This window comes from Zingiber officinale, chromosome 3A (assembly GCF_018446385.1).
Source record: "Zingiber officinale cultivar Zhangliang chromosome 3A, Zo_v1.1, whole genome shotgun sequence".
NCBI classification, from domain to species: domain Eukaryota; kingdom Viridiplantae; phylum Streptophyta; class Magnoliopsida; order Zingiberales; family Zingiberaceae; genus Zingiber; species Zingiber officinale.
Genome location: NC_055990.1, coordinates 25,714,008 through 25,735,070, shown reverse-complemented (window position 1 = coordinate 25,735,070; position 21,063 = coordinate 25,714,008). Strand labels below are relative to the sequence as shown.

Here is a 21,063-nt window from a genome sequence, read left to right as displayed (position 1 = left end):
TAGTTTTCTTGGGAGAGCGGAAAGTAAAATTAAGGAAAAATTTTCGTAGTGAAAAATTTTTCGTCGTTTACTTTATTAAAATTTTTAGAAGGAAGAGAAACGCAATCCATCAACGGATAATTTTGTAGTCAAAATCGATCATCTAAAAATCAAACGGAAAATAATGGATGGGAAAAAAATGAGACATATACACGTTTTCATTGACAAAATTACATCATATATAAAAAAAATGAACGTATGTAGTCTTTTTTAATTCATAAAATTATACCATGTACCTAAAAAATGATGCATGCGTCATTTATTATTTATAAAATTATATCATATATATATATATATATATATATATATATATATATATATATAAAACTTTTTTTTAACTTATAAAAATAAGTCATGTATCTAAAAATGGATATATCATTTTTTTTATAAGGAGATTTGACTTTATATTATATTGTATTGTACATCATGTTAGCCATGGATTATATCATCAATGTGTGTTATAAAATAATTTAAAAAATATATATTTTTATATGGTGTAAGAGTAACTAAACAGTAATTAAAATTAAAATATCATGGCAATTTACTTTTGGGTCCACTGCTATATCCAATAACAAACGAGGTAAGTTGTCGAGTTGGATAATCCTTGTCTTTCGGCCCAACGGTTTTAATAGGATTTAGGGCTTGCTGCGACTGAGGAAATCAGTCGAACTCGCCACGCACACCGCGAGATGGCGAGAGCTTTCGGCGCTGTCCTCTACCGGGTCTCTCTCACGCGTGTCCTTCCTTCTTTCCGGCGCCAGACGACGCTTGAGAGTACGGATACTTCGCCGCTCGACTCCCCCTTTGCGGTTTTCCGTAGCGGCTTGAACAATTGAATGGTTTGCTTGTTCTTTGTTAGGGGTTGGGTTTCTGGGCGCGAAGCTGACGATCATGCCTTCCAGTGGGGAGCGTAATTTCCAGGGCGTGAGGCGGATATGGACTTCTCGCCCTGTTTGCATGGGCAGGCGTTCTTGCAAGATCGCTGGAAGAAAGGTGAAAAGTTAATTGTACTACTCACTTTAATTACTTTTATGTAACTTAATGCCTAAGTGAAAGCTGATCAGAGTTAGCTTAATGTCAATGTTGTAATGTTCTATGTCGTGAGTTATAAAAGCTATCATGAGAAAGTAAGAATTACATTCAAGTTAAACTGGAATGAAAGCTAACAGAGCGCTTAGGGGCAAAAGAATAAAAAAAATACAGAATGTTGAAGATGTTATCACCAAATTTCAGTTGGTTCTATACTCAGTTTTGGTCCTATGTCGCATAAAAAGATCATATGTGTTTTGAGACTTCAATTGGTTTATTGATTTACAAATTTGGTGCATAACCATCCAAGTTTATATATGTTTGTTCCGTCCTTATCTCTAGTTGCAGAATAGTCTAGGTCAACCTGGTTTCTGTAATTCATGTGTTGTTCGAACTTGGGGGCAACATAAAAGTATCTGTCTCATATATGAATGGATATATGAATGGATATAGGTGTCCGATGCTTTATTTTCTAAAAGTTTTTATAAATGGTCAAAGGAGGTGTCAAATAAGAAAAGGACATAATAGTGTTTGGCTCATTAATAGAGTAATTTTGATAATGATTATAAACTCCAGAGGAAATAACAATCTTTTTCTATGTTATTTCTTTATTTTTAATCCATTTCCTTTCCTGTAGATCAATTTCATGCCTCTTCACTGTGAAAGGGCTGCTGTATTATTCTTATTCCATTTTTCTGACAACTACTTGCATGTAAAATATTCAATTTTTTTTTTATCAGTGCTGAAAAAAATAGTAATTTACAAAATTCATGTGTTATTTTTGCAGGATGCACAGAATTTGAAGAAAATGAAACGGAATAGCAAAATTGGAAAAGAAATTGTTGCAGCGTAAGTTAAAAGGTCCTTGATTTTTTTTGAAGCTTCTTCTTAGTTATGATATATTGGTTAATCAGTAACTATAGGATCTAGTCAACTTGTGTGTGTTCGAATTGTATGGTCTTCAAAAACCATCAGTAGTTATTACTGCATTGGAAGCTTCACTAAGTAGGTGAAACTTAATGAAGTACTTCTTTAGTTATAGTATGGCACTGTGGTGTTATACTGAATCTTTTAAGCGCATCTGCTCTGTAGTTAAGTTCTGCCCCAGGCTTGCATGTATGAACATGCTAATTCACATGTCTGGGAATTCGTATACATTAACAGTCTTATTAATCCTTTCATGGGCATGCTAGACCAATTAATATTTGAAATTCTATTGAGCATGATTCTCCAAAACTTTTGCTAATGGTCACTACATGAGAAATTTAGATCAAGAAAATAAATTTGATTTCAAGTGTGATTGTGTGAATATAGAAAATCTGGAGTAGCTGCATTCATGAATAGACTAGATCCTTGACTTTTCATGTGGGCTATAAGGTCATTTCATAACTAAGATCAGGGCTACTGTGAGCGTGAAATCATGTTTATCCTCTTATTCATGCAAATCTGCTAAGTATTATGTGGATAGACTAGTTGGAGAGGTTAAGGATATATTAATGTAGATAAGCACAGAAGATATGATAACTAACTGGTGTAGCATGCACAAAAAAGAGGACAAAGTCAACCTCAAGTTTTGTCCTATTACATGTCCTGCAAATATACTTACATGTGTGCATATCTGATCACTCCCAGTTTCATTAGGCCTTGAAGCAACCAAGAAGTTCCATGAAATACCTCATGAACATAGATCGTAAGGATAAACCATGTTATTGATCCCATTTAGTTGGATTAGACATCTTTCTGACATGCGGATATCAAACTAAGAGAGTGTTGATCATCATACATCCCATGAAATTAAACTAATATATGCCAGAATACTTGTTTTACATGGATTTATCTGATATGTAATTAGTATATCCAAACATATTGAATGCAGTAATTTGCTCGTGTCTCTTAAACCATCAGTGTCTCAATTACATTTAAAACTAAGAAAAAGAAAGATAACTTTGTTAAAACATATCTAAAACTAGGCTTAGTTAGTGTTCTATCTGGGAAAAGACTACCGATGGGGTTGGAGCCTCTGAGGCACATCATAGCATGGTGATTGTCTTGTACCTCATATTCCACCACAGATTGTGTTAGAGTTGATGTTTTCCCCTGGCAATAAGTGTGAAACCTTGAGCAAGAAGTGTAGTGATACCTCTGTATATTCCCAAATCGCAAGTAGGAGAATTGGTTTAGTATAAACTGGGCAATCAGCTTGAAGTCGAAGATTTTAGGACATGTACTTTATCCTTAATAAGTTAACAGTGACATTTATTTGTGGCAAGATCTCCATTAATTATGAAGAATGTTTAGATATTGTGGTGCAAGTTCTTCATTTTATAACATTTTATGTTTTCTTACTGATGACCTGTCTCCAAAATTGCAAATTGTACTTTGTCAAAAAAAATGGTGTTAACTTCCTGCTATATTGATTGCATCAAAAATAAAGTATACAAAAAGGAGGTCCAAATCCTACTTCCAATACAGTTTTAGCTGCTGTACTAGAGAAAGCTAGAGAGCTTGAAGTGCCCAAGGAAATTGTGGAGCGCAACATAAAAAAGGCATCTGAAAAGGGACAAGAAGCATATATCGAAAAGTTTTATGAGGTAACTAATTTGTCATTCTAAATTAATTTTTATTATTGATTAAGAGTTACAACGAATCAGGTCTATGGTTTTGGCGGGGTTGGTATGGTTGTTGAGGTTCTAACAGATAAAGTTACAAGATCAGTAGCTGCTGTTAGAGGAGTGGCAAAGGACTGTGGAGCAAAACTTGCTGATCCAGGATCTATCTTATTCAAATTCAGGCGAGCACAGGTCATAAACATAAAGGCCAACGCTGCTGACAAAGATCAGCTACTCAGTATTGCATTGGATGCTGGTGCTGAAGACGTTATAGAACCACCAGAGTATGAAGATGACTCAGAAGAAGATCGACCTGACAGGTACTTCCAAGAACCAAACGATGACATATTAAAGTTTGCTCTTTGGTGTCATTTTATTTGGTGCTTTTCACTTGCTAGTCTAGATAAATCATGATCCAATTTGATGGAACAAAATCAAGCAAAGATGTATTGTATATTCAAAAGATAGCAATTCAAGTTGAATGCATCATTTTTCAGTGCAGTGGACCTGAATTTCTTAATAGAATGCTTGCATTGTAGTTACTTTCTTGTGTTTCCTAAAATATTTCACCATTTGCAGCTACTACAAGATTGTTACTTCTTCAGAAAACTACTCCTCTATATTATCAAAGCTACGAGATGAGGGCATAGGCTTTGAACCAGATAATGGTTTTGAACTACTGCCATTTAACCCCATTGAGGTACATAGTTTGAAGTAGTTAACCTTGTGTTTGAAACATATGCTAAAATCCACCAATCTACCTTTGCATCTTAAAGTATCATATGCCCTCAAGCAGTGTGTCCTAATTAAGCATCGAGTTTAGTTTCCTCCATAAGCTCATCGGTGTTTGTTTCTGAGTTTCTGCTCTAGGTTGATGATGAAGCGATGGATTTAAACAAGGACCTTATCTCCAAGTTACTTGAACTTGATGATGTTGATGCTGTGTATTCAGATCAGAAGTGATCACGGTGATTTCACCCTCACATGTGGGTTTTTTTATATATATTTTCTATAATATTTGTTATTCTTATATTTTCATAAAAGCTTCAGGTTCATCTAAAGTTGTGCCTAAAACTCACTACCCTCCCAGATTTTATTCACAAGTCAACAAGAAGGCCAGTTCCTCCAGACTTAGAGTTCTTCAGTCTCAGGAAAGGGGTTTTTCTTTCCTGCTCGATGTACCAATATATTTATTTGTATTTGAAACATTTCATTCATTTTATCTATGAAATGAGTAAATTCCATTCCTTTGCACTGACTTGAAAGTTTCCCTCCCAACTCCAGTGGCCAAATATGATTTATCGAGACCTGTCATACTTGTTTGACAGGGAAGAAATTACTCTTTATTTATGTCCCCCAATGTGTTGTAACACCAAAATACAATATTTTTGCTCACTTTCTAGCATATAGATCTTGTTGAGATTGTATTCATATCGGCTTGTTTCCTTGACTCATCTGAAAGGGTCAAGATTTGTGATTCCAATATGACATTCTGAATGGGTTGATTCAACTTGACCCTTCTTTGTAAATGTGCCAGTTTTGCTTCCGGGGTAATAGTGCATCTTCTCAATTTTCTAAGCATTTAACGATAGAATCTCAGTTTCAGCAAATTATTAGATGATTTTTGTTTAATGGGCGATTAATCTAAGTAGGACGGGTGCTTTTTGGAATTATTCCGGTAGTTTGTGAGAAATTTGTTTGGAGCTCCCAGTCGTTTGTAGCAAGGGATTATTTGTATCATAAATTGTCTGTGTGAATATTTTTATTTTGAAAAAAAATATTGGAATCAGATATAAATATAGGATAATCTGGAAAAAGTGTGTTTTTCAATAAAAATAATGTCATCAACCACAAGAGAGCAAGGATCTTCTGGTCGGCTAAAACTTTTAGCGAAGAGTAGGGATCCTCTAATGGATCAGGTTCTGGTTCACTATCTTGGCCAACCGTCAAGGGAGAAGTACGGATCCTCTAGATCACATCTGTTATAAAAATGGATTAAGTTCTGGTTCACTATCTTGGCCATGCCGTCAAGGGAGAAGTACGGATCCTCTAGATCACACCTGTTATAATCCATAAACAGATCAAAGGTTATGATCCAAAGGATCTGGACTGTAAGGGAAGGACTAGGACAGGAAGGACTAGGACAGACGGGACAGGATCCCGCCTGCAAGACGAAATACGGCCCTACTATAATGGGTGAGGTCATAAATGGCCATTGACTAATTATTTGGGCCTGGCCCAAAAATGACTATAAAAGAAAGTCACTTCTTATCCCTTCACGGTCGTCCGCAGACCCTCGGTGCTTCCGTTCTCCGCTCCGTCCCCGGAACCCTAAGCCGGAGCATCTTCCTGGTCGCCGTTGTCTTATAGGCTTCCTATTTCACGGTCCTCCGCAACCCTCGGTCCTTCTGTTCTCCGTCCCGCCCCCGGAACCCTAAGCCGGAGCATCTTCCTGGCCACCGTTGTCTTATAGGCTTCCTATTTCAGCTTCCATACCTGACTATACAGGCCGAAACGCCGCCTCTCCTTCGTCGTCGAGCTTGTATATCCGCTTAAGTGTTCAGATTCCTTCTCCTGACGTCGTTGAATCTCGATCTGGTTTGAGAAGGAAAAGGGTGCAGTGCGCTGACCAGCGAGATGGCGGGCATTGGTATGGCTGAATCTCTAGTTATAAGCATAGTATTCTAGCTATCTATTCCGTGAAAAGGAAATGCAATGCTACCTAAAGTTTTTATTCATCTGGGTTTGAATATGGAGAAAATCGTAAATCCGTTTCCGGATGGTTTTCTCAGTGATTACCGGTCTCACTGCTTTTTTGATTGTTAATATGATGAAATTTTGTTTTTTCAGCGCCAAGATTTTTTTTTTCTCATCATTATTATTATTTTATATTTCAAAACGCCCTTACGTTGATTACTGTAGTCCTAAACTTGCTCGCTTGAAACAAATTAGTCTGGAAGACTTTTGGGATCTAATATGGTTATGATATGACTTTGTAGTAAACCTAGTCTTGAGCTTGGTAAGTGAACCAAGGAAAAGGGTTCCTGATAATGGTGGAATTTCCATGGGTCTTATATGTATGTGGCTAAGAATGGTTCTAATCTGACTTGGGTTTGGGCCTTGATGAGAAATTCAAATCACTAATGGAGGAGCTTGACACTTGAGTAGGGATGGTCAGGAATGAAAACAAGGTGGGGCAGGCAGTTTAGGGTTGGGGCTTGACTTACTATCTCATCCTGACAAAAAAGAGCTTAAGTTAGGGCAGGGTGAGTTATGGTACAAAACTTTCTTTACATCCCCTGCACCATTGAGTTGGCAGAAGAGTTTGCAAATTACCAATGTTCAAAGTAAATTTATAATTTCATCACAGTGCCTTCTGCCAAGTTGTTTTCTATGTTTGTCGTCCTCTTAATTGCTTGTAAGATAATGTAATGGTTGTATTTTAGCTATTTATCAATTTAATTCACCTTGGTATTTCTTCTCTCTTCATCCTCTTATTCTCTCGTCTGCTCTTTCTCCCGATTCTATGACCGTACAGAGAAGGTTGAGCAATAAACTCCTCGCCTGATCTTTCACATTTTTATGTGGAATGGGGCAAGATGGTCTGGCCCTGACCAAGGTTGGTTGGTGAGGATTCGCATTGGGATATCAACTGACATTCCTGAATGCAATCTCAGTTTACAGTGTGGACTAATCTAGAATATTTGTAAGGTAGTATCTATTATTCTACTACCATTAAGTTAGCTTACGCATTTTAAGCGTATTATAATTTCTTCCAACTTTTCTATAAGATTAATGGAGAATGTGACTTCTGAAGCCAAATTCTCAACCTTCGAGAAATTAGAAAATGAAGAGCAATTGCACTTGTATGTCTTGTAGCTTTTGCCTAGTAGCATTGCCATCTAAACCTTTGATCTCATAATAAATTCTATTGTCTTAATTGAGAAATGAGAATCATATTCTTCACATACTCCTATAATGCTAGTGTTCTACACCATTATTCATTTTGTTTGCCATTTCTTTGCATTTCTCTTGTGCTTCCTGACTGATTTTAACTGGTTTACTTGTTTCCAGATATGATTTAGGACCTTAGGTGCAAAACTATACTATCTTGTTTTGATTTTAGTAATTATAATCCATGCATCCAAATAGATATTTTATAGGGTATGCCATCTTGTCCTTATTTTTAATTGTGCTTTGAGTTGTACGAATAGGAGCTGATGGTTAGTTCTATTTTATCATGATATCTTTGTCTGAGGAACTTCCTATTTGACTCCAAACCGTTCTGCTTATACTTGAAATTTAAAATTTAGCTGAGGCCACTTTATCATATTGAACTGTTATCCTCGATCCCTAATTTTAGATAAAGAAAAATCGCTCAAAGCAATTTGTTCTTAGACACAAAAACAATCATACAAGTGACAATTTATGTTTGTCCCAACTATTATACGTCCATGGAAGTCTATGCAATGATTTTTCTATTTTTTGATCCCCTTATATTTTCCACTCTAATAGATTCAACTATCCTAACTATAAATCAATTGAGCATCTTGGATATATGTCCATGTCATCGCAATCTATTTTTTTTCTCATTTTCTTATCTACTGGAATTATATCTAAATTCTCTCAATTAGTAGTAAGTTTTATTTTGTAAAGATAGTTTCTATTCTTTCTGGGCGCACTTAACATAGACTCCTACATTGAAGATAAAAAACCATTGTGATCAGTACAGCTCCAACGACTGTTCTCAATTGTCTTTATCAGAATTTTTCATTGTATCCTTGTTATGAACTGATTCTATTCGTTTTAGTTAGTAACCCCTATATCATATGCCATTATTTAAAGTTTAAGAAATACTTGCACGCTATATGCCCCATCAAGGGAAGTTCTTACCACTTCCAGGGGTATCCAGAGGAGCCATTGTGTTATCATATTCATGTAATACAGGCCAGAAGTTGTTCTTGTGAACAAAACAAAGAATGCAAATAGAGTGTAAAAGAAAACACAAAGCGGAGGAGAGAAAGATTTAGCCGCAAAAGGAGGCTAGCAAATTGTATTATAAAAAATCTTAGATTTACAAAGGAAAAGGAAATATAAATAGATAATAAAATAATAATAAAAAACTAATCTATCCTTATATAATAATAATTTATTATATACTAACATCCCCTCAAACTCATGATGCACTAACAGAAAGAATTGAGAATTTGTTAACCAGAAATTGAAACCTTGCAGTGAATGCGCCTTGGTGAGCAAGTCTGTAATTTGCATGGAAGATGAGACAAATGGCAAAGTGATGGTGCCATCTGATAGTGATGGCGAGTAAAATGACAATCAATCTCGATATGCTTGGTGCACTCATAAAAGATAGAATTGTGAATAATTTGAATGACACTGGAGTTGTCACAATGCATAGGGGTAGGGTTCAAGACAAAAACACTCATCAGCAAGTAGTCAATGTAACCAAACAATTTCAGTATAGTAGAGGTCATAGCACGATATTCTGTTTCAGTAGAAGAACGAGAGATAACTTCTTGCTTTTCTCTTCCAAGAAATAAGGAAATCTCCCTAGAAAACATAATATCCTGTGGTAGACTTGCGATCTGTAGAATTACCACCCCAATCTGTATCTGAATAGGCGCATAACTCTAAGGTAGATGTAGAAGGATAAAGAAAACTATTAAACTGGGTACCTTAAAGATATCGAAGGATGTGAAGCATAGCTCCCGAATGTACTGAATTGGGAGAAGTAACAAACTAACTGACAAGATGTACATCATAAGCAATGTCAGGTCTAGTGATGATGTACAACATAAGTGAAGAGTACTAGACTGTCAACTAGAGTGCGATATAAGATGGATCTGGCAAAGGAGCACCATCAGTAGAAGAGTACATAGCATTAATCTCAAGCGGAGTATCAATACTACGAATGTTTGATAGATGAGCTTGCTCCAGAATGTCACTAATATATTTGGATTGAGAGAGAAGATATACACGAGGAGAATATGTTACTTCAAGTCCCAAAAAATAACGCAAAGGCCCCAAATCTTTCATATCAAACTCATGAGCCAAATGCAATTTCAACTCTTTTATTCCACTTAAATCACCCCCTGTAATAATCATGTTGATCCTATCTGAAAGCTGAGTCAGACGGAGATGCCAGAATAAGGTGGCTAGAATGTTGACAGAATTGTTATGACTCGGAAGGAGAGGGTATGGTGATCTATCTTTTAGGCTGACCAAGTCGTCAGAAGCTCTTTGGTCAATGCTACTAGTAGACAGTGACCTGGTTGTCCCGGTCCTTGGCACTCCGACGCTCGAGGCAAATCCCACGAATATACAAGGAATAGACTAATAGTAGAATGATTAGATGAAATAAAAAAAGAATGAGTACGATAACGTACCCTGGCCCAAGGGGTGCCTTTTAGTAGATCGATGAGCTGGTCGGGACGTTGATTAAGTCGTCATGATCCAGAAGAGTAGATGAATGTGAGCCGACTGAAGAGTGGACTTTGATGGCATGGAACTGGAGGCGATGGCGTCGAGCCAGAAATGATGGCACAGAATCGGATGTGGTGGCGTGGAGTCGGATGCGACAGCGGCATGCAGGTCGGGATATGATAGCTGCTCACAGGTCAGGATATGACAGCGGCACATAGGCCGGGATATGACAACGACACATAGATCAAGATAAGACAATGGCATGCAGACTGAGATACGACACATAGACCGAAACAAGACAGCGATGCGAAGGTCGAGAACAACAACGGCTCAAAGGCAAAAGACGAGTTAGATCAAAAGGACTGAGCGACGTGTTAGAGGGTCAGCACATAGTGAAAGCAGAACACGGTCAGATCGGCGAACACGTTCACCTACAACAGCAGTAAGTGATAGGGGTGATCATGATCGTCGGAGGTAGCACGTGGTGGAGATGGATGTTGCTGCAGCAATGATGGGGACGCCGGAACAAGGGAGGAGTCAGCGTGTGGAATGCTAGCTCGTGAGTCGCTGGCAGGAGGGTTACGGCTCGAGGCGTCTGCCAGCGAGAGGAGAGGGAGAGGGGCGACACTGGAAAGGGGGAGAGTGGCTTGATAGCACTGGCCGGTTGGGGGTCGTGCGCTGTGGGGGCGACGAAAGCGGCTTCGGCAACAGATGGTGCGGTTCAACAACCGGTGAAGGTGACTAGAGGGGAGACGATGCGGTGATGGCATCGGCAGCGACGGTGGCACCTACACGACAGTGAGGTGGTGGCAGACTGGTAGTGGCCTGGCTTGTAGGGTAGGCTGCGAGGCCGGTCGGCAGGGAACCTGCAGCATGGAAGACGATGGGAGAGCCTTGGTGGCATGCCGTTGATGGCGGAAAGGCCACTAGCAAGCTGTTGTGGACAGCAGAAAAAAGGGGAGCGAGGCGGGGTGGCATCAGCATGGAGAGGGAGAGAGGAATGCCACTGTTGGAGATGGCGCCGGAGGCGGCGATCACTGGTGGCGGCACCCCACCAAGACGCTCACGCGAAGGAAGTGCGGCCGACAAAGGCGCGGCTGGAGAAGGCAGTGGCGTCATTCGTGCTAGGAAGAAAAGGAGCGGCTGGCGAGGGCGATTACTTGCATGAGGGGAGGCGGCGACGGATGGTGGGGCGGTGTCAGAGGTAGGCGACATGACGACGACCTTGTGTATGAGAGGAGGCACGAGAAGGAGAGAGAGAGAGAGAGAGGGGCGTATGAGGTTTTCGGCTAGGTGGCGGTGAGAGCCTCCAGCGAGGCGACGCCAAACGGGGGTGGCGACGTGTGTGCCTTGTGGCTGTGGTGGTGGCGGCTGAACCTAGCAAAAGCATCCCCCTTCCTCGTTTGCATGAACAATGCCTTCTATAAGCCCTAAATAGTCTAATGACCAAAATGCCCTTTTTCTCCCTAATTCTCTTTTAGGCCCCACCTAATACATCCGTATCACATGTCACCAACATAAATAGAGAGTAATGTGCGACCTGACGAAGTACAACGAACAAAAAGAGCAGAGTCATGTTGATTAGGAAGCAAGCCAAGAGATCCAATCACAATGGAGAACTTGCCAAACCAAGCTTGAGGAGCTTGTTTAAGGCCATAAAGAGCTTCTTTAGTCTGCAAACTTCACCGGGGTTGTGAGTGCCACCTGGTAGAAGTATTTTTAACATCCATCTCGAAAATAGACCATTGGCGAATCGATGCAATTGCAATGAGAGTATGGATAGTAACAAACTTAGAAACTGGAGCATAGGTTTCTTCATAATCCATACTATATTATTGGGAAAATACTTTAGCAATCAAACGAGCTTAGAAAGTTGTTTCGCCATAGCCTGCTAAATGACTCAATTACCAAAGAGGATCAAGAAGAACCTCTCCGTAAGAGGCGGGCTCAGACAATTGGTGAATAGAAGCTAAAAAAGAAGAAAAAGAACTAGCATAAGTAGAATACACAAAATCAGGTAATTGAGTAGACTTACGAGATCGTTGAGAGTAACGAGCAGGATTCGCTATCACAGGAGCATCATGGGAAGCAATAAGAGTAGAGGGATCATCAAGGAGCAGATGACTAGAATATGTTTGAGTGTTAATCCTGTTACTGTTTGAGTGTTAATCCTGCAAGTAACATCATTAGAAGAAGAAGTGCTAGGGTGGTCTAATTGTGGGGATACATGAGATGACATATCATCAGAGTTAGTGCAAAAAGGATCAATATGAGTGAGATTAGATTTTCGAAGATTAGGAGTCTCAGAAGGAATGGAATAGAATGATATGTGCTCAAGAAAAATAACATGACGTGAGACAGTTTTTGACTAACTGGATCATATCATCTATATCCCTTTTGACCCTCGCCATAACTAAGAAAAACACAAAGAGTGGACCGAGAACTAAGTTTACTACGTTCAACATGAGGACGGAGGACCAAACATGTGGATCCAAAAACTCTGATGACCGAGTAATCAGGAACAGAACCATATAATTTTTCAAAATGAGACAAACTAGATGTAATAGAAGATGAAATTCTATTGATAGAATGGGCTGTAGTAAGAATAGCTTCACCCCAGAATTCGCAAGGAACATATGAAAATAACAGAAGAGAACGCGCACTTCAACAATATGTCTATATTTTCTTTCAGTAACACCATTTTGTTCAGGAGTGTAGTACAAGAACTTTGATGGAGTGTGCCATCTGAAGCAAGTAGTTTAGAAAAAAGATTGGATGTATATTCACCACCCAAATTACATCGAAAGCATTTAATAACAACATTATGTTGAGTTTTTATCATGACACAAAATATTTGATAAATACCAAGAAAATCTACAGAACGATGTTTATAAACTCAAGTGTAACGAGTACAATAATCAATAAAGGAAACGTAGTAACGGGATCCACCAGGTGTAGGAATAGGAGATGAACCTCACATATCAGGATGAACTAACTCAAATGGTGCAAGAGAAACTGTTTGATAAGAGCAGTGATTATGACAACGGATGATTGAGTCATTTCAGAGTCTGTAAGAGGAACTGCTGCTGTCATGTTGGGTGCTCTAGGTTTAAGGAATCGTTGTTATGGTTGACTATCGGATTTCCATGGAGATGTCAAAATCAATAGTCACGTTTTTTTGGTCATCAGGTGGACTTAAAGAACTCAAAATCCGATCACCGTTCAAAATGTTTCCGTGGATGTGAGGAACGTTCTCTCAAAGTTTCAAGGCGATCCAACGGTTGAAACTAAAAAAAAAACACAATTCTTCTACAACTGCTTCAAAAAATTTCAAAAATAAAACTATTCCACAGTTCACCAAGAGAGGAGATGAGGAGATAGATGGACTCTAATACCTTGTGAACAAAGCAAAGAATGCAAAGAGGTAGCCATAAAAGAAGGCTAGCAAATTGTATTATTTAAAAATTTCGGTTTACAGAGGAAAAGGAAAATAAATAGATAATAAAATAATAATAAAAGACTAATCTACCTTTATATAATAATAATTTATTATATATTAACAGTTCTGTGGTATCAAAAATATCAATCCACATAAAACAAGGGTATCTGTCATGTGCAATGCGGTCCTAATAACTTCAAGGGGAATCCTGATTTTTCTAGACGACAGAGAGGGTCTTCTCGGGACGGCAAGAGCAGCCAGGATAACATGGAAGAGGTGGATTATGTTTCTTCTAAAAACGGTTCACTGCCTTCTCTGACTGGTAACATCAGGCACTAGGCTACTCTTCCATGACAAAGAGAAAGAAATTGTCCAGCTATTTAGAAAGGTTCAAGCACAACTGGAAATTGTCGAGAAGGAAATTGTATCAAAATTATTTTTTTTATAACATGGATGTTTGAAAAAATACATAAAATTATAACAAATAATAAAATTTATATAAATACACAAATATGTATAAAAAATTCTGAAAATGTAAATTATATAAAAATATAAAATATTACTTTAAAAAATAAATACACAAATATGGCTGCCCTTTTTTTTTTATTTTTATTTTTTATCATCATCATCATTATTATTTTATATTTCAAAACGGCCTTACCTTGATTTCTGTAGTCCTAAACTTGCTTGCTTGAAATAAATCAATCTGGAAGATTTTTGGGATCTATTATGGTTATGATATATGACTTTGTAGTAAAACTGGTTTTGAGCTTGGTAAAGGGTTCCTGATAATGGTGGAATTTCCATGCGTCTTATATGCCTGTCTCTAAGGATGATTCTAGTCTCACTTGGGTTTGGGCCTTTATGAGAAATTTAAATAACTAATGGAGGAGCTTGACACTTGAGTAGGGATGGTCAGGAATGAAAACGAGGTGGGGCAGGCAGTTTCGGGTTGGGGCTTAACTTCCTATCTCATCCTGACAAAAAAGAGCTTAAGTTAGGGCAGGGTGAGTTATGGTACAAAACTTTCTTTACATCCCCTGCACCATTGAGTTGGCAGAAGAGTTTGCAAATTACCAATGTTCAAAGTAAATTTATAATTTCATCACAGTGCCTTCTGCCAAGTTGTTTTCTATGTTTGTCGTCCTCTTAATTGCTTGTAAGATAATGTAATGGTTGTATTTTAGCTATTTATCAATTTAATTCACCTTGGTATTTCTTCTCTCTTCATCCTCTTATTCTCTCGTCTGCTCTTTCCCCCGATTCTATGACCGTGCAGAGAAGGTTGAGCAATAAACTCCTCACCTGATCTTTCACATTTTTATGTGGAATGGGGCAAGATGGTCTGGCCCTGACCAAGGTTGGTTGGTGAGGATTCACATTGGGGCATCAACTGACATTCCTGAATGCAATCTCAGTTTACAGTGTGGACTAATTTAGAATATTTGTAAGCTAGTATCAATGATTCTACTACCATTAAGTTAGCTTATGCATTTTAGGCGTATTATAATTTCTTCCAACTTTTCTATAAGATTAATGGAGAATGTGACTTCTGAAGGCAAATTCTCAACCTTTGAGAAATTAGAAAATGAAGAGCAATTGCACTTGTATTTCTTGTAGCTTTTGCCTAGTAGTCTTGTCATCTTAAACCTTTGTTTCATAATAAATTCTATTGTCTTAATTGAGAAATGAGAATTATATTCTTCACATACTCCTATAATGCTAGTGTTCTACACCATTATGCATTTTGTTTGCCATTTCTTTGCATTTCTCTTGTGCTTCCTGACTGATTTTAACTGGTTTACATGTTTCCAGATATGATTTAGGACCTTAGGTGCAAAACTATACTATCTTGTTTTGATTTTATTAATTATAATCCATGCATCCAAATAGATATTTTATAGGGTATGCCATCTTGTCCTTATTTTTAATTGTGCTTTGAGTTGTACGAATAGGAGCTGATGGTTAGTTCTATTTTATCATGATATCTTTGTCTGAGGAACTTCCTATTTGACTCCAAACCGTTCTGCTTATACTTGAAATTTAAAATTTAGCTGAGGCCACTTTATCATATTGAACTGTTATCCTCGATCCCTAATTTTAGATAAAGAAAAATTACTCAAAGCAATTTGTTCTTAGACACAAAAACAATCATACAAGTGACAATTTATGTTTGTCCCAACTATTATACGTCCATGGAAGTTTATGCAATGATTTTTCTATTTTTTGATCCCCTTATATTTTCCACTCTAATACATTCAACGATCCTAACTATAAATCAGTTGAGCATCTTGGATATATGTCCATGTCATTGCAATCTATTTTTTTCGTCTCATTTTCTTATCTACTGGAATTATATCTAAATTCTCTCAATTATTAGTAAGTTTTATTTTGTAGATATAGTTTCTATTCTTTCTACACACACTTAACATAGACTCCAACATTGAAGACCAAAAACCATTGTGATCAGTAAAGCACCAACGACTGTTCTCAATTGTCTTTATCAGAATTTTTCATTGTATCCTTGTTATGAACTGATTCTATTCATTTTAGTTAGTATCTCTTATGCCATACGACATTATTTAAAGTTCAAGAAATACTTGCAGGCTATATGCCCCATCAAGGGAAGTTCTTACCACTTCCAGGGGTATCCAGAGGAGCCATTGTGTTATCATATTCATGTAATACAGGCCAGAAGTTGTTCTGTGGTATCAAAAATGTCAATCCACATAAAACAAAGGTGTCTCTCATGTGCAATGCGGGTCCTAATAACTTCAAGAGGAATCCTGATTTTTCTAGACGACAGCGAGGGTCTTCCCAGGGTGGCAAGAGCAAACAATACCACGAGCCTGAGCAGCCAGATAACATGGAAGAGATGGATTATGTTTCTTCTAAAAATGGTTCACTACTTTCTCTGTCTGGCAACATCAGGCACCAGGCTACTCCTCTTCCAGGACAAAGAGAGAAGGAAATTGTCGAGCTGTTTAGAAAGGTTCAAGCACAACTGCGGGAGCGGGCTTCAATCAAGGAAGGGAAGAAGATTGAAGCTGCACAGCACGGACAAAACGAGCGAGGAACTGTCGATTCGCTTCTGAAATTGTTGAGAAAGCATTCAGTGAATCAGAAGAAGAAGAGTACTCCAGAAGTAGACTTTGTCGCCGACCAACTAGAAAAAAATAGCACAACACTGGATGACGAGCAGAATTTGAATCCTTTTGTCGCCGATGATATCGACTCAGATTCATCTGAGGAATCAACTCCTCTTGTTCCCACTAGACCTGCTTCATATTTTAGGCGAAAATCTCCTGTTCCTAGAGTTAAGTTCCAACCTGTGTTCTCAGCAGAAGAGGAGGATAAATCTCCTTCCTCGAAATCCCGAGGGAGAAGCAAGAAGATTGGTAATAGTGGATCTGAGCTTCAGAAGAAGGCAGAGCTCCCCACGCATGATGATCAAGATGAAGAAGAATTAGAAGCCTCAGATAACCAGGTTGAAACATCTGACTCTAACAGTACTGCCGAAAAAATCAAGGAATCATCTGCTACAGAAGCCTCTGCTGATCTGGGTTCACTAAAAGTTGCAGAATTGAGGGACCTCGCTAAAGTTCGAGGTGTCAAAGGCTATTCGAAGCTCAAAAAAGGAGAGCTAATTGAACTACTGGGCGCTTGATGGGCCTAATGAACAGGGCAACAGCGATGTGTTGCTATTTCACCCTTTTTGTGTTTGTTTCCCGAATACGTATGCATGTGGATTATTCTCTTTTTGTGCTTACTAGGAGTTGGCATTTCCCCCCCTTATTTTCAACTCTCTTTTTTTCTCTTGACCAAAAGTCACGTTGAATTGAAGTGTGAAATTATTACCCAGTCAGAGCTGAGGTGATAAGGTTACACCGCCCTCTAATGCTACCATTTGATGGATTCAAACCTTTAACCTTTGGCCAGAACTTCCCAACCTTGATAATAGAACGTGTAAAATTTTTTTACTCTTGTGCTTCTATCGATTGTGGCGGAGTCAATTACTACTCCATGGTCATCGCTAATAAAACAAGTTAACATATTTGCCTTGTTTAATCATTAAATTTAGCCAAGTGCACAGCGTGCTCTTCTATCTTTTCTCAGTGATGAACATGTAAATTTGCTTAGCCACACTACTTTTTTGGGGTGCAAAAACACTGAATTATGCATAAATATACTTTAGAACAATGATTAATTGACTTTGAATCCAAACTATCCTGAATGCAGAGCCGTGTCTCAAAGCAACAAAAGACCCTGAAGCAAAGAATCCAGGATCACTGTCACAATGAGTTGAACTGTTGGTCCTCAAAAGTTTCTTATGTCTAAGAAACAACTACTTCAGTAGTATCATAAACAGATGAATTGATTCAAGACACAAGATATTCTGTGTGGCCATAAAAAAAGAGGAGGAAAAGTGAGGACCACATGCTAAATCCTACCTAGTAGTGTATGAAGTATTCAAGGTATCAAGTGCATAATGCAAACGCTGACCAAGTTTAGAATTAGATACGCACTGGTCCATGTCTACTCATGTCTGCGAAAGTAATGTAATGTTTGCTAGTGACTGTGATCGGCAAACCTAAAGGATAGATCAATTGCCAAATTGAATTCAATTAGAAAACAAAATTCTCAAACGACTTAAAAAACACTGTCTTAAAGAGGGGAGGAGAGCAGAGGACTCACGTCTCTATCATTTACTTGCCTGGGAAAGCGTGCTGCTACAGAGAGAAGAGAAGCACGTCTCGACTCTATTTGTCCAGGTTCATTTGCTTGTCCCCCGAGCTTTTCCAGCCATGGCATGGCATGGCATGCCTGCTGCTGCTCACTTTTTAAGCGCCACTTCCATCACTGAAGCAGGGAGCAAGACGAAAGGAAGGAAATAGAAGCTGGTAAGAAATGAATCAAAACTCGCCGGTTTTTAATATTTTTACTCCTGGATTTAACTCCTTTTCATCCTGATTCCTCCTGCAAACTTTGATTTTGAGATCTGCGAGTGGTAGTGCTAATGGCTTCCGCGCGGGCAGAGTAATCAATTGGTCTGTGGAATTTTGATTCGTCGCAAAAAAAAAAAAAAAAAAAAAAAAAACTGGTTTTGACGCTTTCTGCCATCTTCAACGTTGAAATAGTAAGGTGGTAGCTGTTTGTTTAATCCTCCGGCTCAATATTTGCAGTTGAAACATTAGCTCGTCTCGTCCTCAAAGAGAAGAGGTCATGGAAAGAGAAGACTTTAAGAAAGAGGAAGTTGAATTTCCTCGGCTGCTAGATTTGATTCCAAATGAAAGAGTGGTGCAAGATGGAGTAGGAGGAAGAAGTACAGTTGAGCATTTAGATGCCTCAGAAGAGAAGAAATTGGAACTGAGGCTTGGACTCCCTGGAGGTGACCTAGAAGAAGAAGAAGAACTCTCTATTTTATCTCTTGGTTTCATCTCCAAGGCTTCAAAGACCTCCTCCATTAAAAGAGGAGTCTTTAAAGCAGCTGAGTCTAAATATGAAGGTATTTCTAGTACCAAAAAGGTGTTTTTCTCCGGTAAGTTTTCATCTTTATCATGCCCTTGAATTCTGTTCTTAGGGGTCCAGCATCAAGAAACTGAAATTTTGGAGTTGCAGAGCAGAGTTGGGACTGGGGTATTCGAGCAACAGCAGAGGCTTGAGAAGGAGAAAGCAGATGGAGCTGGACCCAGCACTAGCTCCCAGACCAGTCCATATGCCATGCCATCGTGGGTGTCATAAGTGTAGCCTATGCCATCTCTTCCATAGTGCCTTTCTTTCTAAACTATCTGTTCACGCCACTTTGAATGCTCAGGGATTCTAAAAACTCAAGGAGTGGCTGATTGTGTAGTTTCCTGCTTGTTCCTTCTGCAATCCATGGAATACCTTTAACTTGAGTTTTCTTTTCCTTTTCTTGGGAAATATGCAGAGCTGCTGCTGTACCGGCTGTTGGCTGGCCTCCCATTAGATCCTTCAGAAAAAAACTAGTAACTAATTCAGGCAAACAAAGAATGGAGCCGGGGACTAGAAATATAGAGGAAGAAGTGAAGCTCGAGAACAACAAGGGTTTGCTTGTGAAGATCAACATGGATGGTATCCCAATTGGGAGAAAGGTTGATCTGAAAGTCTATGATAGCTACGAGAAGCTCTCTTTTGCAGTGGAAGATCTCTTTCTAGGCCTTTTGGAAGGTAGTGAAACTTTAGGTAGACAATTTGTGTTCTTGAATCTTGCTATTCTTCTTTTGTCTTTAGATATCAAACTTGGCTAGAGATTACAGCTCAAAAAGACACCTCTACAAATGCCAGTCAGAAGGATGAGGATGCCAGAAAAGCATTCATAGGTTTGCTGGATGGCTCTGGTGAATACACTTTGGTTTATGAAGACAATGAAGGTCACAGAATGCTTGTGGGGGATGTTCCATGGGAGTAAGCATTGTTTCTCCTCTTTAAAATATTAGCAAACTTTCAAGAACTGATTGCCTAAGGAACAAACTTTCACCTAATTATCCTGGATGAATCTTTGTTAAATTGATGCTCTTTTAATTTCAAAACTACAGTGCATAATATGCTCATAATTGAAATGACCAATACTTAGCAAGAGGGAGAGTAAACGACCCTAGTACTCTCTAACTCAAACCAAACAACTAGGGCACTAGATCCAAAAATATACTTGGCACCTTAAGTAGTCAGTCAGCATTGATTTAAGGATAATTCAGCTCAAGCTTGAATAGAGACCAAGAAAGACACAAAAATACAACACTTGATTCCATTGTTTCTAATGAATTATAGTTTGAATATATCTGTTTTACAAGTCATACAGAAATTAGACAAGAGAAACCACCAATTCCAACTATATTGACAGGAGCTGCCTCTAACGCATGTTGCAGGATGTTTGTTTCGACTGTGAAAAGGTTGAGGGTGTTGAAAAGTTCAGATTTTTCTTCGGCACCTGTAAGTTCTTGATCTAATCACAGCATTTATGTAATCTGACTGGCAAATTTTCCACTAATTAAGACAGTATTTAATAATTAATTGCTCACTACTTAATCAACTAAACATGAAGTATTTTAAATAGAGATTTCTATTAGTTCATCTGGCGATACAGCTTATGGGATACTAAAATCTTTTCATTTGTTTCCCTCTCAGTTAGGGTCGGTTCGCCGGAAAAGAACAGCAACAGAGTGTTGAGACGGGTGAGAATGCCTTTGGGACTAAACTAATGTCTAACTTTCTCTGTACTTAAAATCAAGCCATACTGGAATTTGTTAACGGCAATTGCTTTATCAATGGGTTGTACATGTTTCAATTGCAAATGCAGTTTATCTGTTTGGTTTTGAATAATTACTCCTTGATTCAGTTCCCTCTAGCAGAAGTGTATTAACAAAGCAAAATAAAAGAGAAAAAAAACAAGGCCTAGTTAATGCATGATATGGAGTAGGCAATGAAATAGATTTAAATTTAAGCAACTAAAATGATAATTTGCTATGATATTACAAACAAAATTCA

The 21,063-nt window shown here is 38.3% G+C and overlaps 3 protein-coding genes across 9 annotated transcripts; all 3 read left to right on the top strand.

Moving 5' to 3' along the window:
- The first annotated feature begins 658 nt into the window (after positions 1–658).
- On the top strand, positions 659–4,931 carry LOC122051508 (probable transcriptional regulatory protein At2g25830). Of its 3 annotated transcripts, none has more exons than XM_042612685.1 (8): positions 659–813; positions 899–1,032; positions 1,856–1,917; positions 3,503–3,659; positions 3,720–3,997; positions 4,257–4,377; positions 4,548–4,645; positions 4,728–4,931. In XM_042612685.1, the coding sequence occupies exons 1-7, from the start codon at positions 729–731 to the stop codon at positions 4,638–4,640; spliced, it is 930 nt and encodes a 309-aa protein (XP_042468619.1). In that variant the 5' UTR covers positions 659–728; the 3' UTR covers positions 4,641–4,645; positions 4,728–4,931. The 3 variants fall into 3 exon arrangements, with proteins under 3 accessions (XP_042468619.1, XP_042468621.1, XP_042468620.1); XM_042612687.1 differs by having other exon boundaries at positions 4,548–4,663; positions 4,768–4,931; XM_042612686.1 differs by having other exon boundaries at positions 4,548–4,663.
- A 1,027-nt stretch (positions 4,932–5,958) lies between these two features.
- On the top strand, positions 5,959–17,352 carry LOC122051507 (SAP-like protein BP-73). Of its 2 annotated transcripts, none has more exons than XM_042612683.1 (2): positions 5,959–6,327; positions 16,164–17,352. In XM_042612683.1, exons 1-2 carry the CDS (start codon positions 6,315–6,317, stop codon positions 17,222–17,224), a joined length of 1,074 nt encoding a protein of 357 aa, XP_042468617.1. In that variant the 5' UTR covers positions 5,959–6,314; the 3' UTR covers positions 17,225–17,352. The 2 variants fall into 2 exon arrangements, with proteins under 2 accessions (XP_042468617.1, XP_042468618.1); XM_042612684.1 differs by lacking the exon at positions 5,959–6,327 and adding an exon at positions 8,527–8,624 and having other exon boundaries at positions 16,248–17,352.
- Positions 17,353–18,222: 870 nt separating this feature from the next.
- On the top strand, positions 18,223–20,844 carry LOC122051506 (auxin-responsive protein IAA6-like). Of its 4 annotated transcripts, XM_042612680.1 has the most exons (8): positions 18,223–18,458; positions 18,555–18,605; positions 18,741–19,063; positions 19,139–19,286; positions 19,487–19,761; positions 19,836–19,983; positions 20,445–20,508; positions 20,704–20,844. In XM_042612680.1, the coding sequence occupies exons 3-8, from the start codon at positions 18,781–18,783 to the stop codon at positions 20,743–20,745; spliced, it is 960 nt and encodes a 319-aa protein (XP_042468614.1). In that variant the 5' UTR covers positions 18,223–18,458; positions 18,555–18,605; positions 18,741–18,780; the 3' UTR covers positions 20,746–20,844. The 4 variants fall into 4 exon arrangements, with proteins under 4 accessions (XP_042468614.1, XP_042468613.1, XP_042468615.1 ...); XM_042612679.1 differs by lacking the exon at positions 18,555–18,605 and having other exon boundaries at positions 18,226–18,458; XM_042612681.1 differs by lacking the exon at positions 18,555–18,605 and having other exon boundaries at positions 18,227–18,458; positions 19,487–19,746; positions 19,827–19,983.
- The last annotated feature ends 219 nt before the right edge of the window (positions 20,845–21,063 follow it).

Coding starts and splice junctions, on each gene's coding strand:
- LOC122051508 (XM_042612685.1), top strand. CDS start 729: ATGGCGAGAGCTTTCGGCGCTGTCCTCTACCGGGTCTCTCTCACGCGT. Junction 1,918..3,502: donor GGAAAAGAAATTGTTGCAGC/GTAAGTTAAAAG, acceptor TCAAAAATAAAG/TATACAAAAAGGAGGTCCAA. Junction 4,378..4,547: donor TGCCATTTAACCCCATTGAG/GTACATAGTTTG, acceptor TTTCTGCTCTAG/GTTGATGATGAAGCGATGGA.
- LOC122051506 (XM_042612680.1), top strand. CDS start 18,781: ATGGAAAGAGAAGACTTTAAGAAAGAGGAAGTTGAATTTCCTCGGCTG. Junction 19,064..19,138: donor AGCTGAGTCTAAATATGAAG/GTATTTCTAGTA, acceptor TTCTGTTCTTAG/GGGTCCAGCATCAAGAAACT. Junction 19,287..19,486: donor AGTCCATATGCCATGCCATC/GTGGGTGTCATA, acceptor GGAAATATGCAG/AGCTGCTGCTGTACCGGCTG.